General features: G+C 43.5%; 1 protein-coding gene across 2 annotated transcripts in view; it reads right to left on the bottom strand.

Moving 5' to 3' along the window:
- The window catches only part of EFNB2 (ephrin B2), a 44078-nt gene extending 24324 nt beyond the window's left edge, over positions 1-19754 (bottom strand). Inside the window, exon 1 of one of the 2 annotated variants that reach the window (XM_036297825.1) lies at positions 19257-19754. In XM_036297825.1, the coding sequence (XP_036153718.1) occupies positions 19257-19378 (122 nt within the window). In that variant the 5' untranslated portion in view covers positions 19379-19754. Of the gene's footprint in view, positions 1-5148; positions 5286-19256 lie in introns of those variants that run through there. The other variant, XM_036297824.1, reaches the window with a different exon arrangement.

The raw sequence follows: 19754 nt of genomic DNA, 5'->3' as shown, positions 1-19754 counted from the left end.
GTAACAGCCAGTGATGGGGGAGCCATAACCCATAAAGGGAAGGGGAAGAACCTCGAATTTCAATAAGCACACCTAATATGCTCCGGGAAAGTAAATCTCGATAAAACTCACTATTTCTAATGCTTGAAAAGAGTCAGCTCACTTTTCAGAATATATTGTAGCAAAAAGTAAAGCAAGAATATTACCCTTTCCCCTGAAAAAAGTAATTGTTTCAAGTGTTCCTTAAAAATATTATTGCTTCTTTTTGCAAATCCATAGAAAAAGACCCAATAATGGAGTGCTTTAGAGGTTTACTTTGTAAGCATGTATATATATATAAACTGGTCAGCATAGCAGTGGCTTTCATTGATGAGGTTATGGTTTCTCCATAGACAAAGGGCGAGGCCGAGTTTGAGCCTGAATCACAGATTTCTTGTACACGTCACCACTATATGCCTTCGAGCCCCTGCAGCCACTTTCTTCCCTCCCAGGAACCCTCACTGTTTCTAAGGCAACAGGGGAACAAACAGGAGTAATGAGAGTATAACAACTAAAGCGCCGTATTTCATGCCAGACTCTCAGAGACAAAAAAAAAGTAGAAGATCCTGATCATCAGGAATTTACAATCTATCTCCCTGAGGGCCAGCGGGTCCCAGGTGTGTCTGATTCAATAGCGAATGCCCAAGGGCTGACATATGGTAAATGCTCAATAAGTAATGTATTCGTTGAAAAAAAAATTATGGAAGAACAAATGGGAGCCAAAATATACACAAATAAAGTTAAGTCAAATTAGGTGCCACAAACTATTTGCAATTACAGGCATGGAAGGAATTCCCGAGTTCAGACCACCTAGAGTTGGGACAAGGGTGTGCTGCGAGCAGAGATGAGATTTCCAGGAGACAGCATCCTAGGCGTGATGTTTCTGGAGAACAAGGAGCCGTGCAGATGGAGTTTTAGAGCTGTTCTCTCTGGAAGGATTTATGGGTATGAGCAGTCTTCTACAATCGCTTTCTATTAAAACTGCCAGGCAATTAAACACCTCCAGAACCACTAATAACAAAAACACTGCTGCTTTTGAGCACTTACCCTGTGCTAAGCACTGATCAAAGCACCTTACATCACATTCTCTTCATGTAATCACTGCACACGTACCCAACACGCAAAACAGGTGAGGATGCACCTGTGCCAAACACCAGGCACAACAGGAAAAGCCCCCTTTCTCTGCACACTTTTCGGTTCTTAAGGCATTACATTGAAGCATAAATCTGGTTTGTGAAATGAATTTTTTTCTTAAATTGAGCTTTTCACAGCCAAGCCATAAAGTTAAAAGAAATCAAGAGAAAATCAGTCTGCACCCAAGCTTGCGAGCACCTCCGTCTAGCTCAGCGGTTCTCAACGTGTGGGTCGCGACCCCTTTGGGGGTCGAATGACCCTTTCACAGGGGTCGCCTAAGACCATCGGAAAACTCAGATGTAATTACATATTGTTTTTGTGATTAATCACTATGCTTTAATTATATTCAATTTGTAACAATGAAAATACATCCTGCATATCAGATATTTACATTACGATTCATAACAGTAGCAAAATTACAGTTATGAAGTAGCAACGAAAATAATTTTATGGTTGGGGGTCACCACAACATGAGGAACTGTATTAAAGAGTCGTGGCATTAGGAAGGTTGAGAACCACTGGTCTAGCTCCATGCCAATCACGTTGGTTGTGCCCAAAGCCGAGGCTGCTTCTGAGGTAAGAGAACCAGAGACCACAGCTCATGAGGGCAGCAATCTGGTATCCCTGACTTCCCCTAGGAGGCCACGAGCCAAAAGGTGACCAAAAACCAAAAGAAACTTCCCCAAATATTTTGCAATATTCAATAATACACTTCTGTTGACCTAGGATGTGTCGAAAACAACTATGATGGTGACAACTGGCTCATTTTAAGTGACTAAACTGGCTATCCAGAGTGGATGTCAAATATAGATTTCTTTTTGTGTGATGAAATAATGTTCATCTTGTAACCAGAAGGAGCACAGAGGAAAAGCCCCATATTATAATACGTATCACACAGGTGAGGTTGTTTTTATTAAGCCAAAGGACAAAGAAGATCAATAGTGCTTCATGTGCTACGTAGGAGAGAGAACACTGTCAGGCCAGTTTCTTCTCTGAGCCAGGCTACGTAAGGGCAGAGCAGTCACCTTGCTGCCTTCCTGAGAGGGGGAAGCCGGATTTGCCTCCCCATCAGGACACCCGGGACTCAGCACTGTTTCCCGGACATTGGTGCTATGGCTTCTCATGGAAGGGCTTCCTTGGGATGCTCTGAGAGTGAGGCGGGCTGAGCAGAAATAGGCAACTCCTGTATTTTTCCCCCCAATGAATCATTCCCAAGCAAGACAATAAATGTGATGACTTCAGATCAAACAGAGTATAGAGACAGTATAATGTGGAATAAAATGGACCCCCGAAGTAGGGTTCCACATGTAACCTGCCCGAAATGAAATGATTTGATGTATGTTTTTATCTTCTGATTCCCTATTGAACTTAATCCAAGTTTTTAAAAGTTACTCTGAAAACCAGACTGTAATTCTTCCCTGGGGAATACTTTGAATCAATCTAATAACCTAAATTAGACATTAATATTTAATAATCTAAATTAGATCTCTAATAATCTAAATTACACATTTCAACTTCATGTTCATCTTTGGAGAAATTATTTTTACAATACAGACATTGTGTGACATGGTATTCTTTAAAGTTTAAATCCACTCTAGGAACCCATGCTTGTTTAAAAAGCTAGCACAATGCATTTAAAGCATAAACCAGCCACTTAGGAGTTTAGGGATCGTGACACACAATTTTCTTGGACAGAGCAGAACATCACAAGTTGTGATCTCAAGCCTGGGTTCTTCTATTGACCAGTATTACATTATCAGGTCTCGCGGGATAAGTCAGATGGAGGCCATGATTGCCCAATTGACTTCTGAACCTGGCTGGATGGAACGAGAGGATGCCTGGGAAGCCAGGAGCTGAGATGCTTGGGGATAGCTCTGTAGTGGAACCACAATTGCACTTCCCAGCCACCCGCGGGTGCCCTCTTTCCCTTTCTCTTTTCTCTCCTACCCTCTCCTGCCTTGCTCTGACCATAACACATTCACCTCAGGACAACCATCCAAAGACTTCTTCCACTTTTCTTTGAGGTTCACCTAGAAGAACAGCCAAATGACTGAATGGCCCCTTTGAACCTGATACTAAGTCTGTGAAAATAGACATGAAATATGAAAGAGCTGGGTCTTTTTAAAGAAAGCAATAAATATGCCAAACTACCATAAGAGCAAGGGCAAATTAAAATGCTGTAACAAATGCAAAAATATAAAGCTGATGCAGAATAAAAGAGATGAAAATAAAGACATTGACCAGAATGGCCAGGGTCTGTGGCCTAACAAATGATTGGATCAGGCAAAGCCCCTCCAACCACACATGACAATGGAGTTCCTAATTTAAAAAGTGTCAGCTCAGACCCAGCGCCATCCTGTAACAGGACCAGTGCCAGTCCTGCCAATGTGCACATTGTGGGGACAGATCTACTCGGGACGATCTGTCTCTGGAGTGAACTACCAAGCAGAACTGGAATCATAAGTAAATAATTACTTCTTTCGTGGAGCACTGCTTTTAGTTTTCCTCTCATTTCAAAATGATATCATCAGAGTATATGCTTTATACTCTAATGTTTAGCTGTCTGGGTTTTTTTCAAAAGTTTCTGCAATAAACACTACATGATTTTGTGATCAGATTGGAACATTATTTTTGTACAGTTTCAAAGAACAAACTCTATCATTTCTTGAGCAAGCTTTCATAACTCTGGCTTTTAAAATAAGCATTAAAAATATTTAAAGCCTGTAGACTTTTCACTTTTTTGATGCAATTCCTTAGAAAGCTTAACTGAAAAAAGTCATTATAGACCTGGAGTTGGTTGAAGCGTCATCCTGTGCACTGGAAGGTTGCAGGTTCAATTCCCCACCAGGAAGCAACCAATTGATATATTTCTCTCTCTCTCTCTCCCTTCCTCCCTCTCTAAAATCAAATTTTTTAAAAAGTTATTATAGTCTGAATTGGGATCTATTTAACCAATCCATTTTTGAGTCCACAAAAGCTGTTGTAACAGCTACTATGCAATGTACTAGTTCATTCAAACACCAAAAAAAACATATGGGATAGACAGAATTTAAGCTTCATCACTGAACTGCACCAATCTGGGAGTTGGCTAACAGTGTAGGGACGCGGAATGCCAGCTTCAGGAACTTTAGGGACAGGTTTACCTTAGCAGTTGACGTACCAAAAATCACAGCGTATCATAAAGTAGAATTATTCACAAATCAAGGTTCTTTCTTTTTACCACATTTTAGAAAACACGCACTTTTCCCATAAAATGCTTTCGATTTTCATTTTACTTAAATGCCAAAGGCTGCAGGGAGGAAGAGCAGTCAGTCCATAAACTGGGTGAGTCTGAGATTCCGAATGAGGAAAAGCACTCTGCTGCTTTGCTGTCACTGGCTGGTCTTTCCAGTTACCTGCTGACAAAAGATGCACGCTGCTCTAGATAAGCCCAAACCCTTGACCCATAGCTTCACCATGCACTTGGGCCTTGCAGTCTATAGGGAGATAGACTAGGGTCAACACAGAAGCCCAAGATTCCTTTCCGAAACCCTCTATGCACTTGGGGAATAGAAACACCGTGGCAGAAGGACACGTTCATGAGTGTGTGAATTTGAGGGCACATTTCATAAGCAGGCAGGATATTCAGTCTTGTATTACTTTCATATAATGCTAGATTGCTGCTACTGCTTAATAAGATTTTTTCTAAAAGCCCCAAACAGGAGAGTTTGTTATAAAATAAATAAATGAATACATAAAAACAGGGCCCCCCAAAAGACTTAGGCAATATCGGCCATAAGAAATACTTGGGGAAAATTTTTTCCTTTTTTGTGCATAGCACTTTACTGCCCCCTTTTGCACTTTAACATCAGGACAATTTTCTTTACAAACATTCTGAAACCAGAGAGATAGTGCGGTGTAGCTATTGGGTGTCAGGTTTATACGGAATTAGGTTACCAGATCCCACTGCTTGGGATCCCACAAATAATTAGGTTACCAGATCCCACAAATAATTACCTTAAAACTTCCAGCGAGTGTACCACTACCTCCTCCGTGGCTTTAAACCTCCAAGGAACAAGGTAGTAACTGGAGGCTGTAATGGACATTTTCTGCCTTAATTCGAATGTGTATGTGTGCTGGGTCTGTTTTCACAGGTGCCCCTTCTTTCACACTTTTCTGAAACAAATATTATCTGCAACATGAACCTGATGTATTCAAGGAAAAGAAAAGGGGCATAAAAGCAGGCTATACAATTTGGGACCATTAACGTGTTATAAATCCGAGAACTAAGAGGAGGGGTGTGCATTTCAGACTTCACACCAATGACAAGCAAAATCTTTTCAAGAAAGGGAAAGATGAGAAGCACAGGAATGCAAGTGCACTGTGAGCCCATAGGCCCGTAAACCAGTTTAGCAACTCTTCAAGGTGAGGCGCTACAGTACTTGTGCCTCTTCATCTGTGCATGTACTCGAAAAAAGCATTCAACTAGTCCACAGGAAAGTTTTACTTATAAAATTCTAATCTGCAATACATTCTTGGCCCAGTGACCTCCACTTGCATTTAACAGTCTGTGCGAGCTGATGTGTATACTTTTATTTAAACTTAATCCATTTCCCTCTGTCATTCTGCAATTACCATACAAGTCAAAATAAGATTAAATTTCACAGCCTACAATGCTGCACAATTGAATGAAAACTGACTCCTTCTGATGTTAATCTTGTCTTTTATTTGTGATATAATGCTCAAAACACTGGTGGCTAGAATAAATTTTATTTTTAAATCCTCAAAGGTAATATTCTCACAGCTTACATTTTCTTGCAGGAAAATAACCCAAGTCATTACTTCACTTTTATCCACACCACGATTTTCACTGTCATAAAAACCTGCCATTCACGATAGGACAGCCTATCGCAAGCTGAGGTAAAAAAAAAGGCACCTTCATCTATGAGTCAAACTTTAAGAGTGTGATACACAGATATCACTGTTTTCTTTTCACAGTTCACAGAGACCCGTGGCTCTAAAACACCCCCTCCTTCAAAACTTCCCGAAAAAGAAAATCATGCCATGAACGTGGAATGAATGTCAGGTAAAGTCGCACTGAGGAACTCGAATGCAATGCCTGGGATGCAACACTGTGCAGTGGGAAAACGAAGGAGAGAGTGAATCACTAAGGCCAACCTTGGTCATGCTGGCTTGACCACGCTGGCTCCATTATCGAAACAAGTGTTTCACAACCCTGAGAGGGCAAGAGACAGTACAAGCTTCTTTCCCAACTGTAAGCTGCTTGCACCTGCACGGTCTTGTTCCAACCCATGCTTTTAGCCAGAGTCTATAAAGGAAGGTGGAACTCGTGTTATTTATAGGTGAGGCCCCAGAAAGAAAAATGCCTTTCATAGAGAAAGAAATTTAAAGGGCATTTCCAGCCGGTTCTCTGTTGGTTTAGACAGAAGCGTGGAGATCTATGTGACCATCTACCCTAGTGGGAAAATCACAGAGATGAAAGGCATGCGTAAGTCATTCCAGGGATGGGTTGGCATGTTAAGAGCTCAAAGGAATGGAATTAAGGTCTTAGCACAAAGCTATATCACAGCCTAGAATTTGGGTGTATCTTTTCTATCAACCCCTCCCATCCCTTTCATTCCCATCACCACTTTTTTATTTTTATTTTAAAGAATCTTGCCTATTTAGAAAAACAGTTCACCCATGTTTTATGGGTGAATGAAACTTTGGTGGGGCAAATGGCTCTGAAAGAAAGAGTGGGCACACCAAAGGCGACCAGTGCCTGCTCTCCAAGCTGAAGTGTGCCTCTAGGACTTAGCCTGTTGCATTCACCCTTGGACCTCTGCCCCCTATCCTCCCAGTGCCTGGTATAGAATGGGAGGCCAATAGGTGTCAGTGTAAATAAAGAATGAATACTTTGATAAGTAAGGTTTAAGAAGAGACAAAATTCTTTTCGTTTTCTCTTGATGTAAGATGAGATTCTTCTTGCCAGCCAAGCATAATAAGGCTAGCAACACAATTTACAAGGCTGTGCATCATCGCTTTATAGCCGCCTCCTGAATACTTCCTTCTTCCCGGCTCCAGAGCAGGGTCAGGGATAGGTGGGAGGTGGGCATATGACAGGAGACATTTTCCTGCACCTTCTATAGCCTGGTGACAGCCCAGAGAGTGGGAAAGAGGGAAGAGAAGCCAGACAGGTCACACAACAGCCAGGTCTGCGCTGCTAATGTGTGAAAAGAATAAAACCAATTGGGTTACTACTGACTTCCCTAAAGATTACCCCAAAATTGTGTATCTTAGAAGCATATGAACGATGTGCCATTGTAATCCTGTGGACAATATGTTTCCTGCTCAGTCACCGCAAGCAGCCTGGCATTACCTTGACCAAAAAACAAAACACCCCCAAAGTTAAATCCACTAAGGTATTCAGCTGCTCCTGAACTAAAAGGAAGGGACTGGGACAGGAGGAGATAAGAGGATGCCCTGGGGCTCTCTAAAAGAAATAAAGATCTGGTGATTTGGCCCTCCTGCTGGCTGCTGGGTCTATAGGTATAAGCAGATGATAAGTCCCAGGGAAATGCCATCCGGGGAGGCTCAATCCGGAGTCAAGAGAACCCCAGGCCCACCAATACTTGCCGCCCGGCTTCCTGAAACAAACTGCTCCAAACTTGCCGAACATCAAAAGCCAGATGGGCTATACTGAATGAATCCACAGGCAAGACGCCAGAATCCCAGTTTGCTGTAGAAATAGGCCTGGGCTTGATTTGAGTCTTCTCAGCTCTGACAAGCTGGAAGCTGGCACCGCTCCCAAAATCCAAAATAAAATGGCATTTAATTGTGACTAGACTCTAAAAAAGATGTCATACTATCTCCTTAGCTTGACACACACTCCGCGTAGAACCAAATGCAACTCTCCTAAGAAATCTGACTTTTTCTCCCAGCGAACAAACAAGCAGATATTAAAGGAGTGATACCCTCTAAGTGCATTAATATTATACACTTTCATAACTAGTCCCCACTGGCCACAACCTTGTTATGTCAAAGACTTAAAGGTTCAATTTAGAATCGCATGCCCACCAGAGAGAGACTATAGGTCAAGATGGACAAGGAAAGAGTTGTACCCAAAACTTTCCTTTTATGTACCTTGTGCGTACTGCTTGGAGCAAACACATAATTTAGTACACAATTTCTACTTATTCCATGCCACAGCATAAGAAAGAGAGGCAGGGAATTAGGAAGGGTTCTGGAACCGGAGTAATCAGGTTCACGTGCACACTGTAGCACTTATTAGCTATAGGACTTTGGGCAAGATAATTAACCAATCTGTGCCTCAGTTTCCCCACTGGCACTATGGGAATCATAAAAGTACTACTCAGATGGTTACTATGACAGCTGAATGCATTGGTCAAGCAATTAGAACAGCAGCGGGCACATAGTAAGCTATATACAACCTTGTTCAATAAAATATACTATGCCCACCAGGTAAGTAGGTTTCTAAATAAGAAATACCATTTTAATATTAAATGCTACACTGCCCTCCCTACAGGCTGAATGTGTTTTTATTCAACAACCCAATCTCTTACTGTACATGCAGTAAAACACACAAAGTGAATTCTGCCCAGACCCTCCTCCCTCTCTGGTGAAGTTGAGCTATGAATGTCACAGGGCTATGAATGTCACAACAAAGCATCAGGGGTAGAAAGCACAAAAGAGAGTACCCAATTTTGGTAGTAGAAGGGAAATTAAAAGGTGCTTCATAGAGCAGAAAAGTCTTAAAGAATGTTTAAAAGTCTGGCAGCTAAAAAGCCACAATGGAACATCAGAGCCTATAAAAGGTGAAAGTGCCATGTGAAAATTTTTATTAACATTTTACTTTTATTTATTCTGCGTTTGTATGTGAAAGGCAAATGGAACCAGAGCTAGGCACACAGTAGATATTCAATTAATTTTAATTAACAATAGCTGACATATATTGGCTCATTGTGGCAAGCACAAAGCTAAATAAGCTCTTTAAATCCTGACCACAACTTTATTACTCTTTTATTCAGTACTATTAGATAATTATTCCCATTTTAGAGACAGGACAACTGAGACACATAGGGAATACTGCTTCCAAAGTTTCACAGCTAAAAATGAACTAAACTGGGATTGGGCTCAGACAGCCAGATTCCAAAAGCATATACTCTGATCTAAACTAAAAGAGCACTTACCCGGTTGTCTTTGCTAAATTGAATTGCCTGACCTTTCCATGATCAACACAAGCCTTTTGAAATAGGATACTGCTAATTATCATATTAATAAGGTAGCTGAAAAAGCATTGGGTTCACTATCCCACACACGGTCGATTTGTTTCGTTTGTGGGTTCTGTCTTTGAGTTATGCTCTGATAAAATAATGTAGTTGTTTGCACATGTACACTTTATAGACACACAGCTCCCATAGCTGAAATGTTATTACTTGGAGTTGCTTATTGCAGACATCTACTGTGTATTTTGCTTTCAGATGCTGGCTTTCTCTCTAGACTCAGTTTCCCTTCCCTGGGGCTGCTTTTCTGGACACCTCTCCGGAATGAACACCATTGCCTTTCTCTGTGTCCCCAGTGCACACAGTCCCAGGCACCACAGCACAAAATGCCTTTGCTCCCTCCAGGATTCCCTCCACTCCCCTTAGGATGTAAATCTTTTGAGGGTAGAGAGTGTTCTTTGTATTCTCAGAGTGTAGTAATAGACCTCACAGTTCATAAATACTTGTTGAATAAATCAAGGAATTATCCACCGTCAATGATCTAGATTCTAGATCATTTGGTCTGGCCCTGCTAAGGCCTTAGGGGCGAGTTAATGAAATGTTTGAGCAAATATAGCAGGCTAATTTTCAAGTTGATAATTTTGTATGGCCCTCGAATGACGTTATAAATACCCAAATGGCCCCTTGCTAGAAAAAAGGCTCCCCACCCCTGCTCTAGATGATCCCTTATGGTCTCCAAAGAGGCAAGAATGGGGGCACACAGCAGTGAGGCAGGGCCACAGATTTCTTCAGAGATCCTAAAACAGCCTTTCAGAGGACGATGACCTAATGTTGAATAGTTTTCCAAAAAGTTTGCTCAAAGGCAAAGGTTCTCAAGGTGTGGTCTCAGACCAGCATCAGCATCAACTGAGAGCTGGTTAGAAATGTAAGTTTCAAGTCCCATCCAGACCTCAGGAATCCAGAACTCGGCGAGGGGGGGCCCGGGGGAGGGGGGCAGCAGTCCTGTTTTAACAAGCCCTCCAGGTGATTCTGAAGCCTTAATGTTCTAGACTAGAGCCCTTGATCTAAAGATAGAGCTCCAGTAGCAGGTGATATATTAATACAAAGTAGGCAGCCATAAACATACATTTGGATTGTGTCTGTTCATTCAACCAATACTTACTGGATGTCAATGCTAGCCCATAGATAAGGATGAAATTAAACCATTCTTGTCCCTGCCTTGTAGGGATGGGGAGGGTGGCGATAAAGGGGATTAAGACTTGCGCGTGAATCATGACAGTGCAGTGTATACCGATCTTCCTATGCCCTGGGTATTTAACTAAACTGCTGTGGGATTACAGAGAAAACATTTAAAGAAATGATGTTGGATCTGCTACATCATCGAGAGGACACTCATCCAGGGAAACTGTGAACTTTATGGACAGTTTATTATAATAAAGATCTATTTTCCCACAGACAAAGGGGGGTTCGGGAATATTTGTTTTCATCCAAGATGTACCCCAAATAAAGTTCTGGTAGTTCACTGAAAACTGCCATGTTCTAATCTCTTCTGCAGGTTGATAAACATTCTGAGCTGGCCTTGAACATAATTGGCCCAGCCTCACTCACTATTATGGCAGTTCGTACTCAGGGCAAATGTTTCCAGGCCAGATTCAGAAGCATTTCATCCGGTGGTGAAACCACGCCGGGCCTCAGGTTCCCAGGCTGGAACACGAGAGGCTGACGAGAAGCTGGAGGCGACATTTCAGACACCCTGGCCCTGTAGGTCAGAGAGTCTGAGCTGCGTAGAGCTTAGTATCCTGCAGGGAGTGCAGGCTGCGGAGCTACAGTGGAATAGGCAGAAGGCAGGGAGTGGCACCCCCCTCACCCCAATGTACACCCCTACCGAACAAGCAGAAGCCCAGGACTGTCTATAGTCACGTGTTTTTGTCCATCACAAACACACACTGACACTCCGGTTTCAAAAAAGGTGGGTAGCACTCGTACCTATTCTGGGGTGATAGAGGAGTAATCCGTCCATAAAAATAACAGAGTAATGCCTCAGGTGCTATAGGTGCTGAACTGGCAAGTATTGGATGAATGACACAAGGCCTGTAGTCAAAATCGGATGCAACCAAACTTAAATGGAGAATATGAACTGAACTGTTTAATAGTTTCATACAGAAAGCATGAAGTATCTCCAGCGCCTGCAAAGTTTTCAGAGCAAGGCAGAGCACCAGTGTTCCATTCCCAGCGTTCAGAATGTCTGCCCACTACGGGGTGTAGTCAGCGCGTTTATCCATCCCTGCTTTAGAGAAAGAAAATAGCGAACTATGAATACTTCACTACTGCCAAGTTTCTCTATGTTTTCTTTAGAGAGTTACTAAGGGCAGAAACAACTTGTTTTTCTTTAATGGAGCATTCTCCTGCTATGTTATTTATTTGAAAACAGCAAGCATGCACTCACCTGTCACAAAATGCTGTGGACTAGAATTACATGTTTGAATTTATATGTGAAAAGGAAAATAAAGCGCCACTGCTGATTTGCTGCGGGAGCAACAGAAATAGGTTTACCTGGCATTCAGTGGGCACGGAAAACATTTCATAATTGATCACCTATTCTTTTTACCGGTGAGCCAGATTCGACCATCCTTACGTGTAACACTTCTGAAATATGTTCAGAGCAGGTAGGACAAACCTAGCCGTGGGATGATGGTTAGTTACTAAACAAGTGGCAGGGCTTTTTCCTGCATCATTTCTCTAATCACTTTAACCCTGGTCCTCATAGAAAGCTGGGGGCCAGGGCAATTCAGCTTCTTCTTTTGTCATCTGCCTGCCATAAATATGCACCAGTCTGCAACTGAAAAGCTGAAGGAGGCCGCAAGCTTGCTGGACATTTATCATGCTCTGTTCCCTGTTAACAAGCAAATACTTTAGCTGAATGGGCCATTAGCAATCATTGTCAAATGTAGAATGCAAGGTGCTTGGATGTGACCAGCTTGTAAATTAGGGGGTGTCCCTTCTGTGTGATGAATCCAGACCAGCGCAATGGATCTTTGGATATGGATTACTGAATTAAGTTAGAGAGGAAGGTAAAGCAGTAGGCCTTGGCTTTGGCAGGTCTATGTGCAATCATTTAAAAAAATGGTTTGACTAGTAATCTATGACAGGCACATAATAATGAACAGAAAAACAGGCAACAAATGCAATAAATCTACAGCCCAAGACAGATGGTCAAGTCAGCTGTCTGAGAATTAGCAATAAAATCAATGAAATGGGTCTGAAATAGAATATTTGGGATTAATGAAGATCTTCACAGATCTTCTACTCACAGAATGTGTTAGTCTAGAAAGGCCCCATGTAGCTGTAAGGAAAACAGCGCCGAAGCCCCATGAGCCAGCCACTCCACCAGGAAAGGCACTGGGGGCGTTTGTAGCGTTCAGTATTGTCAATGTCTTAAGAGTTCAGACTCTCCTAAGGAACTGCTGAAACTTTTCTTCAACGCCAAAGAGGAGGCAATAAAGCAAATATTTCCTTTCTGGCTTGACCCAATTGCAGATGTCACTCTGCATGTAACCCAATCACGGCTTCAATGGCTTATTTTGTTTAATGACCAAAATGGAAAGTGTGGAAGGCAAACACAAAAGTACAGCTTATTTACAAGGTTGCTCGGTACAGGGGGCAATTAAGATGCAACAGCATGACGACTTTGTTATTGTATTTAACGTTAAAACTGGGCAGCGCTAACATGTTTACAAGTCTTTTATTTACATGAAGGGTGCCTATCCCATTGGACTCAAAGGTTAAAACTCGCATTTGTGAGTAAAATATCATCTAGAGAGAGCCCATCGGATTACTACTGACTGGAATGAAAACTAAATATATATATATCAATATATATTATATATATTATATTATATATATTATATACATATATATTATATATATATAATCAATAAAAGGGGGAATTTAGTTTTCATTCCAGTCAGTAGTAATCTGATATATATATATATATATATATATATATATATATATATATATTATTTTTTTTTTTTCTAGGGTGGGAAGGACAAAACTCAGAGAAGAGCTCTCTGGCTAAGGGAGAGGGACAATACATAATGTTTACCTTTTCTTCTCCCACTCTGCACTTGATGGCTCAGGGTCTGGGAGAAGGCTGAAATCAAAAGGTCTCTGTTTTCTTTTGCGATAACTCCAGCCGTACCTCTCCCCTCTGGTCTCTGTTCCCTGCCAGCATGTCCCTGCCTGAAGCCCAAATAGATTAAGGCAGGGACCGCCAAGTGCAGTTAATCCTACAGAATGGCTGCCGCTGTTAGGCCAGGAGTTAAAAAGGAAAACCTTGCAGGCCTTCACAACTGCAGTGATCTGAAGTTTTAATCAGCCCCAATCTCAATCTCTCAAAAAGGCAGTCAATGAAATCTACCTTTGCCATATTATCTGCCACCAATGAGCAAGAACTGAGCAGCTTTTCTTTCCTGCTTTCACCATCCCAGGCCACAAGTAGGGCTTTCATACTTTCTAATCCGAGTTCCCAAGTCTGTGTGGGTCGCACATAATAGGCAACAGCCTGGAGCAAGGGCCTCCGTTTCTACACCCTTTTCAGAGACGTGTCATTTCCAACATCAAGCTAATCTATATGTTGCCATGGCTTCACCCTTTATCTGCCTTTACATCTTATGAACTGCATGGATTTACCACATTATTTTTATCTGAAAGACAGAAAATGGTGGTTTTATTGCCATACAATCAGATTACTGCTGCTAGTTTCTCTATGCCTTTTTACCATACTTCAATCAAAAGGGATCAGTTTCTTTATACTCTGCCCTTGATTTACATTACATCTGTAAAGACCTAGTCTGGGTTGTAATCCCCTTATTAACTATGACCAGGGTTGATTTGCCTAAAAATAAAAGCAAATTGTGTCAGACCCTTTCACTTTGTTTTTGATTCGGAACTACAAAATGGATTACTAAAGAAATCTTCAGAGTTCACACGGCTAGTATAGTACTGAATTTAAAATGAGAATTAAACAAGTTAAACAGGGGAGCCATGTCAACGGTTTACATTTTCCATCATGGGAGAAGGGCTGAATTGCTGATGTCTTTGTATTATTTGGCTTTAGAGAGACAATGAAGCCACAGGAGTTTTTCCAAGCTGTTCGGAACACTGTCCCATTCGCTATCCTTCCTTCTTTGCTTTTCTTATATTCCTCTCCCAGCCCCATTCTAATTCCTCCCCTTAAAAAAAAAAAAAAAAAAAAAAAGGTGGGGGGGGGGGGGCTCTTCCCTGAAAGACCCAATTCCTAACTAGAAGCTTATAGTTCTATGGGTTCTGCATATTTTAATCAAAATATTTTAAACAGTCGAACACTCCTATTTAAGGCTCTACTCCTCCACACAAAGGGTGAGCTCATAAGCAAATCTATGTAGATGTATGATAAGTGACCTGAAAAACAGGCTCTTTATGTCAGCAGCAAATGAAGGCAGCGATTAGGCAGGCAGGAGTACCATTTTCATCATTATTTCTTAAAGAAGAGCGCTTCTTTTTTTGTCCAATTTGCAATGGGAGAGTTTAAGAATAAAGTTTTCATAAAGTGCTAAAGGAATATCCCTCTTTAAGACTTTTTTTTCTCTTTTGGTGAGGGTCTAGTCTTTCCCTCCCCCGCCACTCCCATTCCTATGACACACCACTGCAGTCAGGTTGGGGTCTCAAATCTTTTCCTCTTAGGAGAACACGCTGGGAAATGCTGCTCTAAGGTAGATGTTCAGAATCAGCCTCCTGGGAGCTACCTGGTGCATTTCAGCAGAAGGCAAGGTACAAAGATTTAGTTGCTCCATTTGAAGGAAATTATGGTGGTGATCCACCAACTAAAGGATTTATCTCAGTAAATTTACAGAGAAGAGGTTTTATGGTAATTAATTGAAAATACACCTATTATTACTATTCTTCAGCTGACTCCATGTGGAGAAGCCATACCAATCTGTAGTATTTTTTATTGTATTTTTTTGTTTATTTTTTTATTTTTTAGCTGGCCTGGAAAAGATGCCTAATTCACCTGTCCTCATCTTTCAGCCTAGGAGTCAGAAACATTTAGGGATGTTGAAGTCATTTGCATTTCTTTGCATCAGTTGGACAAGTGTCAACAGCTATGCTTTGTGGAAGATTTAGAACCAAGTGCTTAACAAATCATCTTAACCCTCAGCTCCCATTTCTGAGGCTGAAGCTATAATTGCTGAGGTTAGAAAGTGCAGTCCCTAGACACCCGATTCCCAAATAAATTCTCTTCTCGTCTGAAAGAAGGCTACCAAGCATGTTGTGAGATATCGCTTTAGCTCTGTCTTTGTGCTCTCTCTGGCTCAGTTGTCCGGTGGAACGACGACAGTCCATTACCTACAGTTTATCATCCTGACAAAACGTGAGGAATGTGGATGTGAAAGCACTAACAATTCCACCCCTGGCGCTTTGTGCTTTTTTCTCTCTATATTAAAACCGACAAGATTAACCCAAACGCAAACTGTGGAGCATAGTTCAAGGGGCTATTCAATCAGTGCTGAATGTGCATTTGTTTATCTACAAAAATAAGAATTTCAGGCACAATGGAAGGCAGGCTGGCTTATATATGGTATTGAATGGGCTGTTTAAACAGCACTATCCATTGTAGTTTATTTTATCAATCTCTGACAGGTCCGTATTTATTCGGAGCCTGACTGTGATGGAGCCCATGTATTATAGGTTATCTGGATATTATCCGGCCATTCTTTTCTATCAAGTCAATCAATATCAGGAATTTAGTATTATGTAAGGAAAAATGACATGGGAAAAGCAAAATGCTTTGTCAACTAACTAGTATGTGGTGCATAGGAAATAGCACCCCTAGACATAAGAAATTAATGCTCAACTGAAATTTTCAACAAAGTCGGTGTAATTCATTCTAGAATACCATACCAATACAGACTTGCTTCCTCTCAAGTGAAATCAATATTTTTTTTTAAGAGATAACTATTTTATTTTGGCAAGAACATCATGTTTGGAAAAAATTGTCCTACTGAAATGTTAACTAGAAATGAATGAAAAAGCCAGATTTTGCTATTCTCTTCCAAGGTTAACACACACACACACACACACACACACACACAAACTGCTTAAACAACCTAAATGTCTAGAACTAAACCAACTTTACTAGAGCACATGGATGCAATGCTAATAATCAAACAGGGCTAGTGTTTCAGTATATAGAACTTCTTTCCATTACTGCATACACTTTCAGGGACGGGAGCAGCAGACAGTGTGATTCAAGTAGTTATGGAGACAGTGAATTTACAAAGGATTTTCTGGACTCTGTATCCAAACAGCTGCCGCATGCTCCCTATGTCCACCACCTGCTAAAGAAGCTGACCCCCGGATGAAACAAATCTAATTACTGATGGTTGCTTCATTACAAATGAGTTGTTCCCCAGTTCATATGAACTGATGTGAAACTTCAATGCATTTGATTGCCTTCTTCGCCACATCACACTGACCCACCAACTTTTCTCTGGAAATAAATATGCAACTTCCCCAAATAAAATGAACCCGTGACATGAGGGGTTTTTATTCACTCCTCCAGGAAGAAATCTTTCTGACCTTTCACGCTGGCATTGAGCTACGTACTTTGTTAAGTAGACCTTTTCCAGGGGCAAATTACCCAGTCCTCCCAGGCAAGCCATTATCATGAGAACTATGAAAGAAATTCTACTCTTGAGGACTGGAGCAATCAAGCCAACAGCAACATCAGCAGTGCAAGGAGGCTGGCTTCTTTCTCTGAAATGCAGGCCTCCGGTAGGTCTCTACATCTGTGACCACAGCTAGGAAAAACAGACTAATGCTAATAATCACCAGGACTGTAAATAGCAGTCACCCCCACACACATTAGGAAAAGAAATATTAACGTCTACCTTACATTGAAATAATTATTGCTCTACATTTTTCTTCCAAGTAGGTATTGCTAATGCTCCTCCCAGATACACACAAACTAGTAGCTAATAATGCAAAGATATATATATGGAGAGAGAGAGAGAGAGAGAGAGAGAGAGAGAGAGAGAGAGCGCTGAACGCTGGAGGGGTTAATGGGGATTTCTTTAAACTAGATTTAAGTACAAATATTAAATCCCGATGAGGATGGCGGGGGATCAACCCCCAAAGATTGTACATCAGTGAAAGCGCACAGAGGAGCGGCGCAGGCAGCCTGGGGAAGAGGTAAGGTCTGGCGCCGAGCATTGCGCATGTTAGAGTGACCTCTGTAGGCACAAAGCGAGCACTGGCTGGCCTCATCCGGGCTCCCCGCCGGCCCGCCCGGAGGACACCCGCTGCTGTGAGCAGGTCTGAGCCCGGCGCTTTCTGGCACCACCTGGTGCCTCACCCTTCCGTGTCAGCGTAAAGATGTTACTGCCGCTAGTTTCTCGGCAAATACGGTATCTTACATTAAGGAACAACAACAAAAAGACGCCCTTATAAGATGAGGCTACGTGGAAGGGGGTTGCATTAAGCAACTTTTAAATGTGAGCAGTGTTGCGAAGTGCCAGCGAGCATCGTGCATGAATTTGTTTGATCTCATTCAGTGCTGTGACGTTCCTCGCCCTTGCCTTTGGGAATTTCTGGGTTAGCCTGTTGGTGAATTTGAAATTGACCACTTTCAAAGGAGTGGATATAATTCTTTAATTAAGATGTGATTTCTAAATCAACCCCCTATCCCTTTACTCCTAAATCCACGGCCAACTTGCTCAACTTCAATCAGGCCATTGATTTTGCTTCTGATCTCAAACGCTTACTCCAGGAACCAGCCAATGCCTCCATCGTTTTCCCAAGGCTGAAATTCCATGATTCTGTAAAATATGTTTGGCTAAGATTCAGAATGCATCCCGAGAATGAGGTAATATGCAATACTGAGTGCACAGACGAGTAGTTGCGAGATATTTAGCGATGGATCGCCTTTTCTAAATTCTAAACGTACTCTGGTAGCTCACACTGAAAGTTAATCTCCACGAGGCCTGGCTTTCTCCTGGCTGCACCGTTTGATAACAGCCAGTCGGGTCTAAGGACCCCATTCCAGCCCAGGCGCCCCAGCCTTGAAGGCTTCCGCTAGGTCGGCTGGGCAGGGCCTTAAGCTTTTGGAGCGAGCGTCCTGAAAATCTAGCCAGCTATCGGACCGCACTGAGTCCGTGGCCACTGGTTTAGAACAGAAGAGAGAGGCCGGCGTGCAGGGATCTCCAGGAAAACCCTAAGGCCCCTCCATGGGACGGGGAGCAGTGAGCTCGCCCCTGGAGTTCTCCCGCGGAGCTGGCGAGCTCTCCCTGCGCTCTCGGGCAGGCGGCGCGCCTCCGAGGCGCTCAGGCTCCGGGGCGCTACCGGCGGCCCGGGGGCCACAGGCTCCCTTCTCCGGGGTGCGCCCCACTGTCCGGGGCCCGCCCGCGAGGCCGCACGGTCCTCGGGCGCTCGTCGGGGGCGCGGCATCCCCGCCTCTCTCCAGAGCTCGCCAGCCCCTGTGCGCCTGCTAGCCCTGTCTGTGGCCCTGTTCTCCAACCTCGAAAAGAAGGGGTCCAATTGCCATCGGACACCTTTGCGGACGTGGCACAGAGCCGCCAGGAGCTTTGTAACCCCCCGGAGCTCCACGGGGAAGGAAGGCGGGGAGGGAGCATCTGAGCGCTGGCGCTCCGACTGGAAAGCCGAGCGAGGAGACTATACCCAGTGTGATGTGGTATGGATGGGAGACGGGAATCTGGGGGGTGGGGAGGGGGGGCCGAGGGTCCAGAAATAGGCTCTGAGGCTCCGCGGCCCGTCCTTTCTCTCGTAGGGACCGCGCGGCGCGGCAGACCCGGGGTGGCGAGGGTGATCGCGGACGCCACTTACTTGGAGTTCGAGGAATTCCAATAGATGGGCTCTAAAACTATCGATCTGGAAATCGCACTTCTGCATAAAACCATCAAAACTCCCCAGCAGTACTTCCACACGGAGTCCCTCCTCGCGGCCATGGCCAAGCCGCTCCCAGCTCCGCGCACTCGGGACCGCGGAGGTGCGGGGTGAGGGCCGGAAGCCCTAATTCTCCAGACAGAAAAGGGGAGACGGCAGGCAGATCTGGGGCGCGCTGAGCTGCTCCAGCGGTCACCGACGCCAGGAGCGCTCCCCTGGGGGCCCTCACGGCGAGAGGCTGGAGCGCACACGCGGGGCGCGGCGGCGCGGCGGGCTCGGGGCTCCGGGTCGCCGCGCCGGACCCAGCTCGAACCGCCGGCTCCCGTGCGACTCCAGGATGTCGGGCGCGGGACGGCAGGGAGGGCGCGCGGCCGGGACACAAAGGCGGAGAAACGACGGGGCGCGGGTGGCGGGCGCTGCGTCCCGAGCGGGGCTGCC

The sequence above is a fragment of the Myotis myotis genome, unplaced genomic scaffold, assembly GCF_014108235.1.
Source record: "Myotis myotis isolate mMyoMyo1 unplaced genomic scaffold, mMyoMyo1.p scaffold_m19_p_3, whole genome shotgun sequence".
Taxonomy (NCBI): domain Eukaryota; kingdom Metazoa; phylum Chordata; class Mammalia; order Chiroptera; family Vespertilionidae; genus Myotis; species Myotis myotis.
The sequence above is the reverse complement of the archived record's forward strand: the minus strand, read 5'-3'. Positions and strand labels throughout refer to the sequence as shown.